Source organism: Carettochelys insculpta, chromosome 14 (assembly GCF_033958435.1).
Source record: "Carettochelys insculpta isolate YL-2023 chromosome 14, ASM3395843v1, whole genome shotgun sequence".
Classification (NCBI taxonomy): Eukaryota; Metazoa; Chordata; order Testudines; family Carettochelyidae; genus Carettochelys; species Carettochelys insculpta.
Genome location: NC_134150.1, coordinates 8,909,757 through 8,929,718, shown reverse-complemented (window position 1 = coordinate 8,929,718; position 19,962 = coordinate 8,909,757). Strand labels below are relative to the sequence as shown.

The following is a 19,962-nucleotide window of genomic DNA, read 5'->3' as shown; positions in this document are numbered from 1 at the left end:
ATAGTCTAGCCTTCACAGCCTCCTCTGGCAGGTTGACTATGTGCTGTGTGAAAAAAAACTTACTTTTATTAGTTTTAAACCTGCCACCCATTAATTTCATTTGGTGTCCTCTAGTTCTTACATTATGGGAACAAGTAAATAATTTTTCCTTATTCACCCTCTCCACACCGCTCATGATTTTATATACCTCTGTCATATCCCCACTCAGTCTCCTCTTTTCTAAACTGAAAAGTCCCAGTCTCTTTAACCTCTCCTCATATGAGACCCGTTCCAAACCCCTAATCATTTTAGTTGTACATTTCTGTACCTTTTCTAATGCCAGAATCTCTTTTTTGAGATGAGGAGACAACATCTGTACGCAGTATTCAAGATGTGGGCGTAGCATAGTTTTATAAAGGAGCAGTAAAGCATTCTGTCTTATTTTGTATCCCTTTTTTTAATAATTCCTAACATACTATTTGCTTTTTTGACTGCCGCTGCACACTGTGTGAATATTTTCAGAGAACTATCCACAATAGCCCTAAGATCTCTTTCCTGATCAGTTGTAGCTAAATTAGCCCCCATCATATTGAACGTATACTTGGGGTTATTTTTTCCAGTGTGCATTACTTTACACTTATTCACATCACATTTCATTGGCCATTTTGTTGCCCAATCACTCAGTTTGGTGAGATCTTTTTGAAGTTCTTCACAGTCTGCTTTCGTCTTAATTATTTTGAACAGTTTAGTATCATCTGCAAACTTTACCACCTCACTACTTACCCGTTTCTCTAGATCATCTTTTTGAGTCTTTTGCTTAGTTGAACAGGGCCAACGCTTCTTTGACTCTCCTCACATGTACATTGGAGAATAAAGTATTTTTAAACTCCCAGTAACCTTCTATACTGCTGCATGGATTATAACAGAGTGTCTCTGTAAATGCAGGACTCTGCCATGGGCTATAACTGTTAGTTCAGCCTTTGGTGAAGTGGTGTTTTGCAGAAGGGTGAAGGATAGCAAAGATGTTCTGGTCTCTGTATCTTTGCTTCTCTGGCATCAATTCTCTTTGAGAAAAACTCATCACAGGCTCATCCTGTTGGTACTAAGGATAAAGAACAAGTTTCCCTGCTGTTAAGTAACACATATTAAATGTCATTGGGAACTAAATTCCTGATTGACCCGTGAAGGAAAGGGGAAGCTAGCACATCAGTGGAGACCGTAGGTATCCCAGCAGGCTCAGTAAGTCATAATAACAGAGCAAGACATTTAATCACCCTAACCCTAACCACTCCCACCCCCCCCAAAAAAAGTGCTCCATGCTTCCAGCTGCCAGATTTGTGTAACTCTGTTGCACTGAGGTCTGAATCTGTTTGCACTAGGAGCAGATATACCTCTGCTCCAGGTAGGCATTAGAATTCTGTGAGCATCCAAGAACTGTCAGAAGCCAAGAAGAAGTCATTCTGGGTTTTGCAGCCTTTCTGCCAAGATGGCAGAATCCAGATTTTACAGCTATAAAATCCAGCTCTTACCTCTTTCCCTGTGTTTGCAACAGATGCTCCCCAGCTCTACTCCTGGAGGAGTTCCTTGCAGGCTTCCCCTTGCAGATACTGGTGGATCAGCTCCTTTAAATCAGAACATCTTTGCTGTCCTCCACCCTTCCCCAGGTGCATGCCTGCTGGATGGAGGAGATTGGAGCTTCTCCTCTTAAGGATTCAGTCCTGGAGAGTTCCCCGTTTACTCCTTTGTTAAGTGCAGCAGCAGAAGGGAGGGGGTGGCAGTGGCTCTCTGCATAAGAGTGGGTGGAGAGGAAAGGAGGAGTGCAGCAGGGGAGCTGGAACAATGCAGATTGCACTCAGAGCTCTCAGGACATCTTTCTCCACAGCCTCTCTGGCAAGGGAGGTGTTCCATGCTCAAGTCCCTCTGTGGCTGGCATCTCACTGCCAGTTGCTGCTGCTGCTGTTGCTGCTGAGCCCCCTGCATTGACAACGGCACCCAGGAGCTGGGTCAGGGAGCCCAGAACCTCAAGGAAGCATCCCCAGGAACTCAAACACTGGTGCTGGAGGAGCCTACATTCTCTTTGCCCCTGGAGAAAGAGTCCAGGCAGAATAGACCCCCTGGAGGAGGCAGCTCCTTGAAGTGGGGTCACTGAACACCAAATAACTAAGACAGATCAGCACTGTGGGAGCCAGAGGTGCACCAGGACTGGCCTCTACCAGGCACCCCGATAAGATCCAGCCTCTCCCTTGTGCCTATCCTGGATCCATGGAGGAGGAGGCAGCTGTGCTTTTTCCCAGAGCTAACACCACCGAGTGCAACATCGGGGCTAACTGGACAGGTTCTCCCATGTGTTGGCTGCAGGTGTCTGGTGGCCCAGAGGTAGTGATTGTGCCTGTGCTCTTTGGGCTGATCTTCCTACTGGGTATGATGGGGAACACACTGGTGTTAGTGGTGCTGGGGCAAATCCGATCTGGTGGACGCCCTTCACGCAGTGCCACCAACATTTTCATCCTCAACCTGAGCATCGCAGACCTCTCCTTCCTGCTTTTCTGCGTCCCTTTCCAAGCCACCATCTACTCCCTTCCTGAATGGGTCTTTGGTGCCTTCTTCTGCAAGTGGGTTCACTACTTGGCCATGGCTACTATGCTTGTCAGCATCTTCACCCTGGTGGCCATGTCTGTGGACAGATACATTGCCGTGGTGCATGCCAAGCAGTCGCCCTGTATCCGCAGCAAGCGCAATGCCTCCCTGGGTGTGGGCATCATCTGGCTGCTGTCGCTGCTCATTGCTATCCCTGTGGCCCAGCACCAGGCCCTGATGAGTGGCCACCAGCAAGCACCCAACAGCTCCTTCTGCTGGGAGCAGTGGGCTGATGATTCAGCTGCCAAGCAAACCTACAAGGTAACCATCCTGGTGGTGGGGTACCTGCTGCCCCTGGTGCTCATTACCTGCTGCTATGCCAAGGTAAGTGAATAGAGCAATTGGCGGCTGTTTGATAAGGGATTATCAGATTTCCAATTTCCCTTACATCCTACACCAGGACTCATGATCAGTCCATCTACTTATATGGCCTTCCCTGGGATGGATGGAAATACCCATCACCCTTGTTCCTTTCCTAAAGCTGCAGGTACCAACTTCAGGGTGGGAGCAATTGAAAAGAGAGCAGTGGGCAAAACCGTCATAACATAACACAGTGGTGGGCAACCTGCAGTCCACATACCTCCGCAGGCCTCCCCCCCAGCTCACCTCTTGCACATCGGGGCACCTGATCCCCACACTTCCGACTCCTTCTCTGCCCTCCCAGAACTTTCAAGCACCACAAACCAGCTGATTCAGGCTCCATTGCTACTCTTCCCCCTCCTGCCCAGAGCTGGAATGCCGCAAATCAACTGTCTGTGGCTGTTCAAGCTCTGGCAGAGAGGGCAGGAGTGGGGGTGGCTGCCAATCAGTGGACTCATGGCACTTTGAAAGTGCTGGGAGGGGCAGAAGGAGAAAGTGCAGGGCTCCACAGCCCCAGTGCGTGAGAGGCGCTTGGGGAGGGGGAGGATGCAGACAGAACCCCAATGCCCCACGGACCACAGGTTTTCCTCCACTGCTCATGTGGCCCACTGAGATATGGAAGAGCCCTGCCTGCAGCCTGCTCACTATTCTTGATTCCCCATTGCTGACATAACAGATTTCCAAATATTTATTTGCTTAGTCCCTCTCCAGGACTGATGGGTGCGGGAGCTGGAACAATTCCCCCATACATCTTTTTCAGGATTGACAGAGATTTATCCCTCACTGGTTATCCCAATGCACATGATGAGTCTTGTAGCTTTACAATAATTTTCTTACTTTGGTAAAAATGTTCCTCCCCGTGTTGCTGTGCAAGACCCACAAAAATGAAAATACAGTTGACACTTTTTCTGAGACCATGAAGTCACCAAAGTAGATGTTCCTTTAAGTATAACTGAATATTCTACCAGTATAATAAATCTCCTTTGCTTAAAATTTCATAATAGGACTTACCTTAGAAAAAAGGCACTTCACTCTTCTGCTGTGCTTATACTGAAATCTGTAATCTCTGTGCTTGTGTGTATGGGGGAAACAAAACTCTAATATACAAACATCTTTCAATACAGTGCTTAGCTACCCCTATGGTAGCTTAGATTTAATGCTAGCTTCTTTCCAGTTCATTGCCTATGGTGTGATTACTGGCAAATGGTATGTGAATGACATTTAACAGATGGATTTTCTTATAAATAATTGATTTAGGTACGTTAGTCTCCTTGCTCCAACAGCCAGAGTATAGTAATTGCCTGGTTACAGCATTGCTGTAATTGTGTTTTAAAAGGTTAATTTAAATTTTGTTAGAACATTCAATCAAAATTATCTTTTTCATAGTTTGCTGCATTGTGTTTTGTTTATTTACAGTCCTTTTCCTGCCTACGACTTTTTAACATACCACATACAGGTGTGCCTACACTTAAAAAGCTACAACAGCACAGATACTTCACTGCAATTTGCAAAAGTGGCATAACATAACACAGTGTTGCAAAACCTGCTCTTCAATCTATACTCTGCTGCATTTCAATCTACACTCTACCTATGCCAAGGAAAGGGGGTCTCCTACTGGCATTGGTAATTCACCTCTCCAGATGCAATAGCTAGGCTGATGGATCAATCTTGAACTGTCTGCACGGGGACTTAAATCAGCTTAACAGCACAGTTCAGGGGCATTGATTTTCCACACCCCAAGTGATGTAGAGAAACTGACCTAATTTTCTAGTGTAGACCAGGCCTAGCTAACCAACATTAAATTCAAGTTACCACTTCAGAGTGCCCAGTTAATAGTTACAGAGTAAGTGTCCTATACCGAATGGATGCAGAACTGACAGCAGTTACTCATCACCCTGTATCTTGATGGAACTTATACATGTAGCTGAGATACCCTGATTCAAAGTCCATCAGCGCTGAAAGAAACACTCACATGGACTTTGTCAAACATTGGGTCAATCTGTTTATCTATAATGAACATCTCCTTGTCCATTTTTAGCTTTTTCATGCTTTTCCTCAGGAAACAAGCTGTTAGAAGGAAACTGAAGCTTTAAAATCTGGAGCTGAAAATTTCTACACAGCACATGTAATATCATTAATTTATGTGGTGTCTACTGCTAAACCATTTTTTTTTTAGGTTTTATATCATCTTCATAAAAAAGTGAAGAACATTTCCAAGAATTCAGAGAGATCAAAGAAAAAGGTAAAAAAACAAACTTCCTTTACATCTAGGCTCAGCCACCGCACTGCTGAGCTATCCAAAGTGCAAGTCTGTGACTTCACCAGCATCCCTGCTTCCTGGAATCCCCCAAAACCATAGTGGCAGCAGCCAAGCCAAGTTTATGTGCTGGAGTGATGAAGAAATAAATGACTAGGTGGGCCCATCCTCACCCAGAGTCCTCCCTGGAGAGGACTGTAAGGACCACCACAGCTGCAGATAGGAGAGGACTCTCTCCTTCCTTCAGAACACACTGGTGCTCCAGCAGCAGGAGACAGGTTTTGGTTCTCCTGACAGAAAACTGAGAGTGGAGTGATTGGCAGGTCCCTTCAGCCTGGGGTAGCACAGGAACTCATACTGATATTAAGGATAATCCCCTACAGGATACATCCATGGAAACTAGGTGGGACGCTTTTAAATCAAAATAAGAGGATTGATAACAGAGAAGAAAAAGAGAGAGCTCTCTTCTTTGCCAACCAAAGTCAGACTGATTTCCATTAGGAGATCTAGAGCATACTCAAGGGCAAAAAATAGAATTCTCTAAACAAACAAACAAACAAAATAAAAAAATGCTAGTGGAATATTTCTGAGAGAGAAATACAAGCAAATATGCAAACGTGGGAGAACTGGGAGCAGGGATTGCAGGATTTAAAGTGCCCAGACTGATGCATAGTGAAAGAGTAGTGCTACAAGACCCAACAACCCAGGAAGAAATAAAGATGATGTACTCTCATGACTAAAATCAGGAGTAAAATCCTGAACCAGATTCATGTTAAATTCTATAAAATATTTAAAACACAGATAACTCCATTGTTAGTAAATGTATTACTGAGCAACAGAGCACTTAACAAACACCTTCTATCCAGCAGAGAAAGTTTTCATACCAAAGGCTATGTCTACATTAAAGGGTTTTGTCAACAAAAGAGCCATTTTATCAATAAAAGCTGTGGAGTGTCCCAGTTGTGAAGCATGTTCTGTCAACAGTAAGTTGACGAAACACAGTGCTTTTGTCAACAGCCGTACCCCACTCACCACGAGGAAGAACATTGCTGTCAACAGATCTAATGCTGGTCTGGACATCCCAAGGGGACCTTCTGTTGACAGAAAAGGTCTGTGGTACACCTCACAATCCTGACTGCTGTGCTTCTGGCTGGCTGTTTTGCCGATAGAGTTGTCAGGCAGTCCAGCTGCTCTCTGTCGGTAGAGCAGATTGCTCTTTAGATCTGCTGTGCAGTCTGGACATGACCTGTTGACAGAAGTTTTGTTGGAAGATACCTTCCAACACAAACTTCTGCTGACAAATCCCTGTAATCTAGGCATAGCCTAAGAAAATAAGGACTTTTCAGGTACAGCATTTTATAGACCCATTTCTTTAACATGGGTAATGCTAAAATACTAGCATCCAGTTCAGAGACAATAATGCCTGCATTAGTATACCAAAGAAATATGGCCTTTGTAAAAAAGCAAGATTCCCCTTAGGTAACATAGAAAATTTCTATGGCTACGTCTACACGTGAAGCCTACATCGAAATAGCTTATTTCGATGTAGCAACATATAGGTTATTTCGATGAGTAATGTCTACACGTCCTCCAGGGCTGGCAACGTTGATGTTCAACTTCGACGTTGCACGGCACCACATCGAAATAGGCGCTGCGTGGGAACGTCTACATGCCAAAGTAGCACACATTGAAATAAGGGTGCCAGGCACAGCTGCAAACAGGGTCACAGGGCGGACTCAACAGTAAGCCGCTCCCTTAAAGGGCCCCTCCCAGACACAGTTGCACTAAACAACACAAAATACACAGAGCTGACAACTGGTTGCAGACCCTGTGCCTGCAGCATGGATCCCCAGCTGCCGCAGCAGCAACCAGAAGCCCTGGGCTAAGGGCTGCTGCCCACGGTGACCATAGAGCCCCACAGGGGCTCGAGAGAGAGCGTCTCTCAACCCCTCAGCTGATGGTCGCCATGGCGGACCCCGCTATTTCGAAGTTGCGGGACGCGCAATGACTACACGGTCCCTACTTCGACGTTGAACGTCGAAGTAGGGCGCTATCCCCATCTCCTGATGAGGATAGCGACTTCGACGTCTCGCCGCCTAATGTCGAAGTTAACTTCGAAATAGCTCCCGGCGCGTGTAGTCGTGACGGGCGCTATTTCAAAGTTAGTGCCGCTACTTCGAAGTAGCGTGCACATGTAGACACAGCTTATATGTGGTATAACATTCCAAGAATGCTCATAAAGATGCCTACAGTCTAACTATGGATGCAAGAAAGTTTTTAAGCTTAGTAGAACAACCATATTCATTTAGAATTACAGTTTTGGGGAACACCTTCAGAAATGGATTAAAATCTACGTAAGTCCTGTCACATGTATTTTGGGAAATAGCAAAACAATCATGTTGATACTGTTATACAGAGAAAAAAGGCAAGAATGTTCCTTATTCTTGTTCTTTGAGGGGCATTAAAGAATTAGGCAATCAGCATGTTGGAACAGAAACCAGAATTTTATTATGCTGATGAGCTTACGATTTTTATAAATCCCCACATAAAGGAGTGAATGATACATTGACTCCATATATAATTTTTGTGAGTCTGTGCTCACGAAAGCTCATGCTCAGAACTTTTCTGTTAGTCTATAAGGAGCCACAGAACCCTTTGTTGCTGTTACAGGTCCAGACTAACAGGGCTACCCCTCCGATATATAATTTTAGTTGCCTTAAGTAGGGCAAAGGGGTGTTAATCAAATCTTGAGTCATTAATGAAAGCTCTATTCTCTCCAGGATCAATGCTAGTTGGAGTAAACTGTCATGGCCCCATCTGTATATGACCAATGTTTGGACCACTGTAGCAAACCTGGAATCTGATCAACTGTTAATTCAGAAATAAGATTACTAAAATATGTAGAGCCAGGTTCAAATGATTCTTGTCTGTAAACATCTGCTTATGACCTTTTTTTCTCAAAAATTCTTAGTATATATCACCTGAAGAAATGAACAGGTCTTTTCCATATTTAATTCATATTTTTGGTGCACACAAAATGCTATTTGAAAGAGAGGAGTGACATACACCTCAGATTGCATCTGTGACCAATGCAGATGCTTCCAAATGCATGAACTTCCATAACACACTTAGTTATGGAATGCAATAACTTCTTCCTCACCCTCACTGGTGCTAATTTCACTATTAATAACAAAGATATTAATCTTTGTGCTTTAAAGGATTAATTGTGAAATAGCACCAGCGAGGGTGAGGAATATCTTTTGTGATTTTAACCCACACTAATTAGGACAGATGCTGTTCTTACTCTTATAAGCCGTGTCTACACGTGCACGCTACTTCGAAGTAGAGGCACTAACTTCGAAATAGCGCCCATCACGGCTACACGCGTCGGGCGCTGTTTCGAAGTTAACTTCGACGTTAGGCGGCAAGACGTCGAAGTCGCTATCCTCATCAGGAGATGGGGATAGCGCCCTACTTCGACGTTCAACATCGAAGTAGGGACTGTGTAGTCATTGCGCGTCCCACAACTTCGAAATAGCGGGGTCCGCTATGGCGGCCATCAGCTGAGGGGTTGAGAGACGCTCTCTCTCGAGCCCCTGCGGGGCTCTATGGTCACCATGGGCAGCAGCCCTTAGCCCAGGGCTTCTGGCTGCTGCTGCAGCAGCTGGGGATCCATGCTGCATGCACAGGGTCTGCAACCAGTTGTAGGCTCTGTGGATCTTGTGTTGTTTAGTGCAACTGTGTCTGGGAGGGGCCCTTTAAGGGAGCGGCTTGCTGTTGAGTCCGCCCTGTGACCCTGTCTGCAGCTGTGCCTGGCACCCTTATTTCGATGTGTGCTACTTTGGCGTGTAGACGTTCCCGCGCAGCACCTATTTCGATGTGGTGCTGCGCAACGTCGAAGTTGAACATCGACGTTGCCAGCCCTGGAGGACGTGTAGATGTTACTCATCGAAATAGCCTATTTCGATGTTGCTACATCGAAATAAGCTATTTCGATGTAGGCTTCACATGTAGACGTAGCCATAAAGTGTCTACCTCTGTTTATCCAGCTTTCAATTTTTAAAATACTCACTGAATCTGTAAAACTTCTGTAAGGAATGTGGCAGCAGGAATGCAACGCTGCTGAAGGCTAGGAGTAATGTGTCTCCCAGAGGGCATCTGCATGAGAATGCAAAGGGCTGCATGTGTGATACTGAGGCTGGGAGGAATGTGTCTCCCAGAGATAATTTGCATGAGAATGCAAAGGTGTGCATGTGTGATACCTTTTAGGCAAAGCCTAATGGGTAGCAAGTAAGCCATGAGATTTGGTCTATTGTAAACGTGTTGTTGTAAAATCACAATTTAAGCGGACACTCAGTGTGGGAGTTGTGAGATCTCACCAATGCTCTGGGTTGTTGTGGGGGACAGGGCAGTCACCATAGCTGCATAAGACATTGATTACACGGGGCACCCTGGTTTAAAGCATTGTAAGAGAAGAGGGAAGAGGTACTAGTTGAGCCAGCTTGCTCAGTGCCTTGACTGTATGGCTATGAGTCTGGCTTGACTGGTCTTCCCCACCTGTTGAAAAATAGAGTTAGGTACTAGGGTGTTCATGAAGCCATACTGGAAATATTGGCTACGTCTACACATGAAGCCAACATCGAAATAGCTTATTTCGATGTTGCGACATCGAAATAGTCTATTTCGATGAATAACGTCTACACGTCCTCCAGGGCTGGCAACGTCGATGTTCAACTTCGACGTTGCGCGGCACCACATTGAAATAGGCGCTGCGAGGGAACGTCTACACGCCAAAGTAGCACACATCGAAATAAGGGTGCCAGGCACAGCTGCAGACAGGGTCGCAGGGCGGACTCAACAGCAAGCCGCTCCCTTAAAGGGCCCCTCCCAGACACAGTTGCACTAAACAACACAAGATACACGGAGCCGACAACTGGTTGCAGACCCTGTGCCTGCAGCATGGATCCCCAGCTGCCGCAGCAGCAGCCAGAAGCCCTGGGCTAAGGGCTGCTGCCCACGGTGACCATAGAGCCCCGCAGGGGCTGGGGAGAGAGCATCTCTCAACCCCCCAGCTGATGGCCGCCATGGAGGACCCGGCAATTTCGACGTTGCGGGACGCGGATCGTCTACACGTTCCCTACTTCGACGTTGAACGTCGAAGTAGGGCGCTATGCTGATCCCCTCATGAGGTTAGCGACTTCGACGTCTTGCCGCCTAACGTCGAAGTTAACTTCGAAATAGCGCCCGACGCGTGTAGCTGCAACGGGCGCTATTTCGAAGTTGGTGCCGCTACTTCAAAGTAGCGTGCACGTGTAGACACAGCTATTAAGAGCTGCAATTGCAAGGGCTATGTCTACACTAGCACACTATGTTGAAGTAGCCTATTTTGATGTAAGAACATTGAAATAGGCTACTTCGATATGCATTGTCTACATGGTATCCAGGGCTAGTGCTGTTGATGTTCAACATCGAAGTAGCAATGGAGAACGTCGAAAGGAGCTGCCCTGGAAGGAAATGTGAAGAGTCCACACCCACAAGTGCTCCCTGTCAAAATAAGGGGCCAGCAAAGCCCCAAGCTGCTCCCTTAAAGGGCCCCTCCCAGACACACTCGGCCTGCACAGCACAAGATCCACAGAGCTGACAACTGGTTGCAGACCCTGTGAATGCAGCATGTACTCCCAGCTGCAGCAGCAGCCAGAAGCCCTGGGCTAAGGTGACCATAGTCCATGGTGACCATAGATCCACACGGGCTGGACAGAGCATCTCTCAACCCCTCAGCTGATGGCTGCCATGGAGGACCCCGCTATTTCAAAGTAGCAGGAAGTGGATCCTCTACATGCGCCCTACTTTGACGTTCAATGTCGAAGTAGGGCGCTATTCCCATCTTCAGATGGGAATAGCGATTTCGACGTCTTGCTGCCTAACGTCGATTTCAATGTCGAAATAGCACGCGGCGCATGTAGACGTGACGCATGCTATTTCGACTTTGTGCCAGCTACTGCAAAGTAGCCGGCTAGTGTAGACGCACCCAAGGTGACAGCTGAGGCCATGCAGAGCTGAAATCACAGGGTTCTGCCTCAGGGCAATCCCTAGCAGTGTGATTGATAAGGGAGCAATGATGGTGACCGGCGGGCAGCCAGTAGGAGGCGTGGCGGATGATGGGGACTGGCGGGTGGCTGGTAGGCGCAGCAGCGGATGACGGCAACCGGCAGGAGGCCAGCAGGAAGAGCGGCCAGCAGGTGGCAGCAAGGGGATTCTGCAGACAAGTGGACAGCTAGTACTGCCTTGATTATGTATCTGTGGGCTCTGGGTTCGGGACTGCACCATGGGAGGTACACCCTGTAACTGTGTGTGGGGTGAAGGGCCAAGAGCCCCAGCAAGAGACTTGATTCTACTGCATATGGGGATGGTATCTTGGTAAAGGGGTTTGTCTCTTCTTTGCTTAGATATACTGCATCTGTCACTGTAACCTTGGGGTAGGTTATGGTCATTAAACAAGCTGTTTCTATCTTGGACTCTGTGCTTGTGAGGTGTGGGGGGGGGAGAACCGCCTTACAGGCACCCAGCAAGTGACGTGAACTTGTCCCAGGCCACTGGGTGGGGGCTCGAGCCAGCTGGTTGTATCCTTGACAGGAAACCCCGCAGGAGTTGAACCCGGCCTTTCTGGCAGGCACCTGGCATTAATAGAAGGGTTACACTTCCAAATTACCAAAAAGAGAATGAATTCACTATAGAGCTGTTGAGCATTGCATTATCCAGCCTCACATGACTCCCTCTCTATTATACCGCCATAATCAGTCTATGTCCATTTCTATCCATTCATCATACTCAAAGTTGTCTTTCAACTGACATTATACATAAACAATGCCAAATGAGACACACTCTTAACTATGCTGAATGCTATGCTGTCCAGAGTCTCAAAAATAACCCAGACATTATAATCAAACCAGCTGACAAAGTGGATGCTGTTGTCATCATGAATAAGTCAGATGATGAACAGGAGGCAGCCAGACAACTCTCCCACACCACATTTTACAAACCTCTCTCCTCTGATTCCACTTTGGAATTCCAAAAGAAATTACAACTACTATTTAAGGAACTCCCTGCTGCTACTCAGGACCTTATCAACTCTGACACACCATCAGAGCTCCATCCTGGATTATTCTATTTACTTGCCAAAATCCACAAACCTGGGAACCCTGGACAACCTATCATTTTGGGTATTGGCACACTTACCACCGGACTATCCAGTTACGTGGACTCCCTCCTCATACCCTATGCCACCAACACTCCCAAATATCTCTGAGCCACCACTGACTTCCCGAGGAAATTACAAAACATCGGAAAAGTTCCTGACAACACCATCCTTGCCACCATGGATGTAGAGGCTCTGTACACTAATATTCCACATGAAGACGGATTACAAGCGATCAGGAATACCATCCCTGATGTCACCACAGCCAGTCTGGTGTCTGACCTCTGTAACTTTGTTCTAACCCACAATTATTTCCAATTTGAGGACAATCTAGTAGTAGTAGTAGGCATCCTTCAGTCTGCATAGACTATGGATCGCGCCCTTTAAAGTTTCAATTGAGGACTTCATTTACAGCGTCTGTTGTGACTATAAAGACCCACACTAGAGTGACAGTCCTTGCTGCATCTCTTGAAGATGTAGTGGGTGTCTGGCAAGTCTTTATTGTGCTTTCTGTGCGCTCGCTTCTCCTCTGCTAGCTGTCTGATCTTCAACTCGCCCTTTTGAAGGCCCTTGTGTAACCCCTGCCTCCATCTGCTGCGGTCGTCTGCTAGATCCTCCCAGTTGTCCAGCTCGATGTCTACCTCTCTGAGGTCTCTCTTGCAGACATCTTTGTAACACAACTGGGGGCTTCCGGGAGGTCTTTTGCCAGAGGCTAGCTCACCATACAGGATGTCTTTTGGAATCCTTACGTCGTTCATCCTGTGGATGTGGCCAAGCCAGCAGAGTCGACGCTGCCTGAGGAGGGTGTGCATGGTTGGGATTCCAGCTTGCTCGAGGACGGCAGTGTTCTACCATTGATATTGTCTTCTCTCTAAGGCAGCTGCAGGAGAAGTGCAGGGAGCAGAGAAAACCACTCTACATAGCCTTCATCGACTTGACCAAGGCTTTTGACTTGGTCAGCAGGGATGGTCTGTTCAAACTGCTCCACAAGATAGGCTGTCCTCCACGGTTACTCAAGATGATCCAGTCGTTCCACGAAAACATGAGAGGAACCATCCAATATGACGGCGCATTATCAGATGCTTTCAGAATCAGGAGCGGCGTCAAACAAGGATGCGTGCTTGCTCCGGCATTGTTCAGGATCTTCTTCGCACTCCTCCTGAAGCATGCCTTTGGATCTTCAACAGAGGGCATCTTGCTGCACACAAGATCCGATGGGAAACTGTTTAACCTTGCAAGGCTGAAAGCTAAGTCTAAGGTGCAAGAAGTCCTCATCAGAGACATGCTGTTCGCAGACGATTCTGCTGTAGTGTCTAACACAGAAGACCAGCTTCAAAAACTACTGGATCGGTTCTCCAAAGCGTGCAAGGACTTTGGGCTTACCATCAGCCTAAAGAAGACGAACGTACTTGGTCAGGATGTTGCTGAATCCCCATCAATCAGCATTGACAACTATACATTAGAGGTTGTCCACGAGTTCGTTTACCTCGGGTCCACCACCACTGACACCCTGTCGTTGGACACTGAGCTAAATAGGAGGATCGGAAAAGCGGCCACAACTCTGTCCAGACTCAGCAACAGAGTGTGCAATAACAACAAGCTGTACACTCACACCAAAATGCAAGTCTACAGAGCCTGCATCCTCAGCACCCTCCTTTATGGCAGCGAGACTTGGACCCTGTATGCCCGCCAGGAAAAGAGGCTGAACGTCTTCCGCTTGCGCTGCCTCAGGCGCATCCTTGGAATATCATGGAAGGGGACAATCTATACCTCCAGATTAGTGGAACTGCTATGTGCACCCACATGGCCCCATAATATGTTAATATATTTATGGCAGACCTGGAACAATGATTCCTCAGCTCTCGTCTGCTATTACCCCTCCTTTACTTAAGATACATTGATGACATCTTTATGATTTGGACCCATGGTATAGAGTCTCTAGAAGAATTCCACAGGGACTTTAACAATCTGCACCCCACCATCAATTTATGCCTCGATTACTCCACACAAGAGATACATTTCCTGTATACTACAGTACAAATCAAGGATGGCCTAATTGGTACCACACTCTACTGGAAACCTACCGATCACTATACTTGCCTACACAGTTCTAGCTTCCATCCTGCACACATAACTAGATCCCTTGTTTACAGTCAAGCTCTTAGATACAATCGCATTTGCTCTGATCCTACTGACAGAGACCAAAAACTACAAGATCGTTACCAAATATTCATAAACCTGAATTACGCACTACGAGAAATAAAAAGACAAATCGACAGGGCCAGATGAATACCCAGAGACCAGCTACTCCAAGATAGGCCCACAAAAGCCAAGAACAGAACACTACTGGTCATTAACCTACAGCCCCCATCTCAAACCACTGCAGCGCATTATTAAAGACCTACAACCTGTCCTTAGTCAGGATGCCACACTCCAGAAGGCCCTAGGTGACAGGCCTGTTCTCACCAACAGCCACAGTCTATACCACAGGAACACCAGTCCTGGGACTTTTCCTTGCAACAAAGCCCGCTGCCAGCTTTGTCCACATATCTATTCTGGAGATACCATCACTGGACCCAACCAGGTTAGTCACAGAATCATGGGCACATTCTTATGTTCCTCAACTAACATCATGTATGCCAACAATGCCCAGATGCTTTGTATATTGGACAGACTTCAAACTCTCTGAAACAAAGAGTTAATGGGCACAAAACAGACATCAAACACTCCTGATCCACCAACCAGTTAGTCTACACTTTAATGGAGTGGACCATTCTGTTAATGACTTAAGAGTTTGCATCTTATTGAAGAATAATTTTCACACTGCTTTGGAAAGAGAGACTGCTGAACTCTCTTTCATATTCAAATTCAACACATTAACACATGGCTCTTTTGCATGCTTGGCTTAATCTAATTCTTGACTCCCCCCCACGCTCTGATTTGTTCACTTTGATGATTTTTTTTCTGATTTGTCAACCTTGATTACTATTTTTGGTTCTCTGTGCCATAAATATTGAGTCTGTTCTGGTATGACTATGGTCTGAAGAAGTGGGTCTGTCCCACGAAAGCTCACCTATTAAATTATTTTGTTAGTCGTTAAACTGCTACTTTACTGCTTTTTTGTTTTGATAGTATATAGACTAGCATGGCTTTCTCTCTGTTACGGCTCCACAGTAGTGTGAAATCAGAATTCTGCCCTTGCATTGATTTTTTTTTATACTGCAGTGGGAAACCTAAGAATCCAGAGGCTGCAAAAAGTTGTATTGGTGGCATTCCTCCCTATGAGGAGGAATTGAACCAATTCACTGGCACAGCTGTTGAGGCAAATTGCTACAAAAAATGCACATTTTTTCAAGTAAGCAAACTCAGACTGAGGTCTGATTTTTCCAGGGTCACTGAAGTGTGCATGGCACTCAGCCAAAGAAACATTAATCTAGATTGGGGTGGGCAAGATATGGCCCAGGGGGTGGATTCAGCATGCCAAGTCTCTTCATTCAGTGTATGGCCAGCTGTGAAGGAGGGGAGAAATTTGGGTGCTGACCCCACCCCTAGCAAAATTTCTCAGCTCCTATTGGCCGCAGGCAAATGGGAGCTGAGAGATTATGCTGGGACTAGTAAATGGCACAGAAACACAATTTCTAATCTCCCATTGGCTGGTTTTGCTGAGTGGCTGGGGCAAGACAGCATAATTTCTCAGATCCCATTGGCCAGTTTCTGAGCAAAAGGAGCTGAGAGGTTTGGCTGGGGTTGGAGGCAGCACACAAAACCACCCAATGGGAGACAAGAGATTTTGCTGGGGTGGAGCAGGTGCAGGAAGCCCTCCCCTCACAGCATGGAGTGCCACATGGAACAGCTAGTGGGCTGGATCTGCTGGCAGGCAGGAGAGTCTGCCTGAGAGTGCTGCTGGTCAGGATCTGCTTACATAAGTGCCTCATGGCCAGAGCTTGCTTCTGGCACCCCAGCTCCCTTCCAGACCCTGCGCCCTCTCCTACACTTCTCCAGGCCAGAATCTTCTTCTGCACCCATGGGCCCTGCACCCCAATACCCAAATGCAGGTCAAAACTTCCTCACAGACCCCCACCCTCCACCACATCCCAGTCCCCTACTTCCGAGCTTCCTTCTGCAACCTCCATCCCAGACCCCACACCCGCTCTAGAGGAAAGTGCAGCCCTTTACCACTTATCAAAATCTTGGACTGCCTCCCATCAAAAATTCTTGTCCACCCCGAGCTAGATGCTTGGCGAAAAACCCATTTGGATAGCTAGATGCTGTTTGTCACTAAAGTACTGCTGCCATTTCAACTGAGCAGTTTCCTGCCCAAGCTGTCCCACGTGGCAACTGCAGTGCATGGTGAGGGAAACCGGCTTTCCCCGTATTATGTGCGCTAAGTTTCACACTGTGGGATTCATCAGGTGAAACATTGCTTTTGATGTTATGAATACAGAAATCATGTGTAAGGGTCTCATGTCACAAAAATCAGGAAACTTAGGGGCAAGACTGAACTACTGTTCAGCTTGTCCTTAATACGTAATACTGCTGTATGTGCAGGAGATACATGAAATCACTCTGTGCAGTGATTCTGGAGCTAAGCTAAATTCCACTCCTACTATCAATACCTTTTGTGGATGTGTGTGTGCTCCTGTCTGCCTTTATTTTGTTCACCTTACCTAATCCTGCCTCGGATTAATCTTCATTTAAATGTTCACCCATGTATCTCAGCTACTCTCCCTGTGGAATTGCCTGTCTTCTAGAGTCATGTCCAGGACTTTATGACCTCATTAGACTTCAGTGGTTTTGTTACCTATTTTGAATAACACAAGGCATTGCACTGTAAGTCATAGAAGATGCTAAGAAAATTAAATGAGAGCATTTTATCATCTACATTTCTTTTTACTTCTAATACTTTTCAGCACAATATTGCTCTCTTTAGCTGGTAATGCGGCTTTAAAGTCCAATTTATTGCTCACTGCAAGGTGGTGTTATTAAAATACAGAGACTATGAGCTAAACTAAAGTGCTGTGACTACAGCAATACATACTGTGGCTGTATTAGAATTACGCAAAAGCAGTTCTCCAAACTTCTTCTTTGTATTCTTGGCAATAGAGAGCATCCATTATAGTGAGTGTTTTAAAAAAATCTTCAGATACTTCTGCTTCAGGTTTCGTAAGCTTCATATGTAACTTGGTTTTGGATACTTGTGTGGAACCAGCTGGTAATTCAAAGACGCTCTTGCTTCTCAGCTGGAACTCGTCAAGTACAATGAGTGAGATGTAAAGATGTCAGTGAAAAGAATGACTTTGCACCATCTGGCTCCTCTGGTCAATCCTTGGCCCTTTGACAGATGTGCTTTTTCAAATCTCTTGATGTTTTACCTGTCAACACCACAGATTGCTGGCAGGGCAAGTGTTACCACCCCACTCCAACACTGACTTGCAGGTGCCAGCTCAGGAGGTAATGGGATCATGCCAACAACTTTCAGCTAGTGTTAATATTGATGGTTCTTGCAGTAGAACCTGATCATTTACTTCAGAGACCACTGCGCAGCTAGCAGCAGGTAACAGTTCCCTCATCAATTCTATCTTACCATCCTTATTCTGGTGAATCTTCATTGATTTCCATGGAAAATGAGCCTCAGTAAAGAGTGCAAGATCTGGCGTGTAGTTAAAACAGATTTAGGGTATTAAAAATCTAATGTCTTGGCGAAGACATGCTATTTCTCATAAGCAAACCCTGCAGATTAACATTGCAAACAATGTATGTGTAGGTATGTGTATGAGGGTATGTCTGTAAGCACTGTGCATGATATTTAGTGCTTACCAGCACCAATATATTACAGTACATCTACCTTTTCTAACGCGCATTCAGTTTTAAAGGATGATATATTGCTATGTGGGCCCATTTGATGCCAGTGGTATAACTATATGGAAACTCAGGCTATGTCTACACGAGCACACTACGTCAAAGTAGCCTATTTCGAAGTAAGAACATCGAAATAGGCTACTTCGACACATATTGTCTACACGTCCTCCAGGGCTGGTGCCGTTGACATTCAGCATCAAAGTAGCTATGGAGAACATCGAAAGGAGCTGCCCAGGAAGGAAAAGTGGAGCGTCCACACACACAAGCTCTCCCCATCAAAATAAGGGGCCAGGAAAGCCAGTGGACCCAGTTACAGGCTGGACTAGCCCTTTTGGGTCAACAGCAAGCCGTTCCTTTAAAGGGCCCCTCCCAGACACACCTGGCCTGCACAGCACAAGGTCCGCAGAGTACTCTCCACACTCTCGCAGATCAAGTCACAGCAGCTACGGACCCCAGGAGCAGCAGCAGCAGCAGCAGCAGCAGCAGGAGGCCCTCCAGGTAGTCATCCAGGAGGCAAGCGCCCTGCTAGGTGCTGCCCGGGAGGTCACCCAGTGGTTCCTGCCAGAGGAGCCCTCCCTGGGGGCAGAGGGGATGCCCCTGACCACTGGGCGCCCCTCTTCCTCCCCCACCGGGTGCTCCCCTGCCTGTGGAGCTACCCCAGCAGCTCTGAGTGGTGGGAGCAGCTGGTCATGCGGGAGTGGGGTGACAACCAGTGGCTGCGGAACTTCTGCATGCGCCGGCAGACCTTCCTGGAGCTCTGCCAGTGGCTCACCCCCACACTGAGGCACCAGGACACACAGATGAGGCGTGCTCTCCCCAACGAGAGGAGGGTCACAATAGCCAACTGGAAGCTGGCCACTCCAGAGAGCTACCACTCTGTTTGGAGTGGAAAAGGCCACGGTCGGGGCTGTCGTCATGGAGGAAAGGAGGCCCAGGCACGCACCCACTGGGGGTGGGGGGGGCCGTGTGTGGGGCTGGGGAGGGAGGGGCCAGGTACGGTGCTGGGGAGGGAGGGGTGCCAGGGAAGGAGGGGCTGGGCAGGGGGGTACCCGGGGAGGTGCCCGAGGGGGGGGTCTAGGGGTGAGAGCCCTGGGACACTCTGCACACCCTCATGGGCACCTGCACTCCCTCCCCACAGGTGGTCCCCACTCAATGCCATGCTACTCCAGAGGGTTGTCCAACTTGGGAACCTAGACACAGCTGTTGCCGGATTCGCCACCATGGGGTTCCCGAACTGCTTCGGGGCCCTACATGGGACCCACATCCCCAGCCACGCCTTGGACCACAGCGGAGGAAGATATATCAACGGCAGGGGCTACCACTCCGTGGTCCTGCAGGCCACGGTGGACAGCCAGGGCCGCTTCCAGGACGTGTACGTGGGCTGGCCCGGCTGCACACACAACGCCCGTGTTTTTAGGAATTCGGGCCTGTGCTGCCTGCTGGAGGTGGGGACTTACATCCCCCAGAGGGATCTCCCTCTGTGGGATACCACCATACCCCTCTGCCTCATGGTGGATGCAGCCTACCCCCTCCAGCACTGGCTCATGCTCCCGTACACCGGTCACCTCAAAGCCAGCCAGGAGCGGTTCAACGCCCATCTGAACCATGCCCGACAGGTGGTAGAGAGGACCTTTGGCTGCCTGAAGGGCTGCTGGTGGTGCATCCTTGCCCGCCT

General features: G+C 47.4%; 1 protein-coding gene across 1 annotated transcript in view; it reads left to right on the top strand.

Moving 5' to 3' along the window:
• Positions 1-2,241: 2,241 nt before the first annotated feature.
• LOC142020844 (galanin receptor type 1-like) overlaps positions 2,242-19,962 on the top strand; it is a 61,990-nt gene continuing 44,269 nt past the window's right edge. The window contains exons 1-2 of the mRNA XM_075009074.1: positions 2,242-2,940; positions 5,153-5,218. Coding sequence (XP_074865175.1) covers positions 2,242-2,940; positions 5,153-5,218 — 765 coding nt within the window. The remainder of the gene's footprint in view (positions 2,941-5,152; positions 5,219-19,962) is intronic.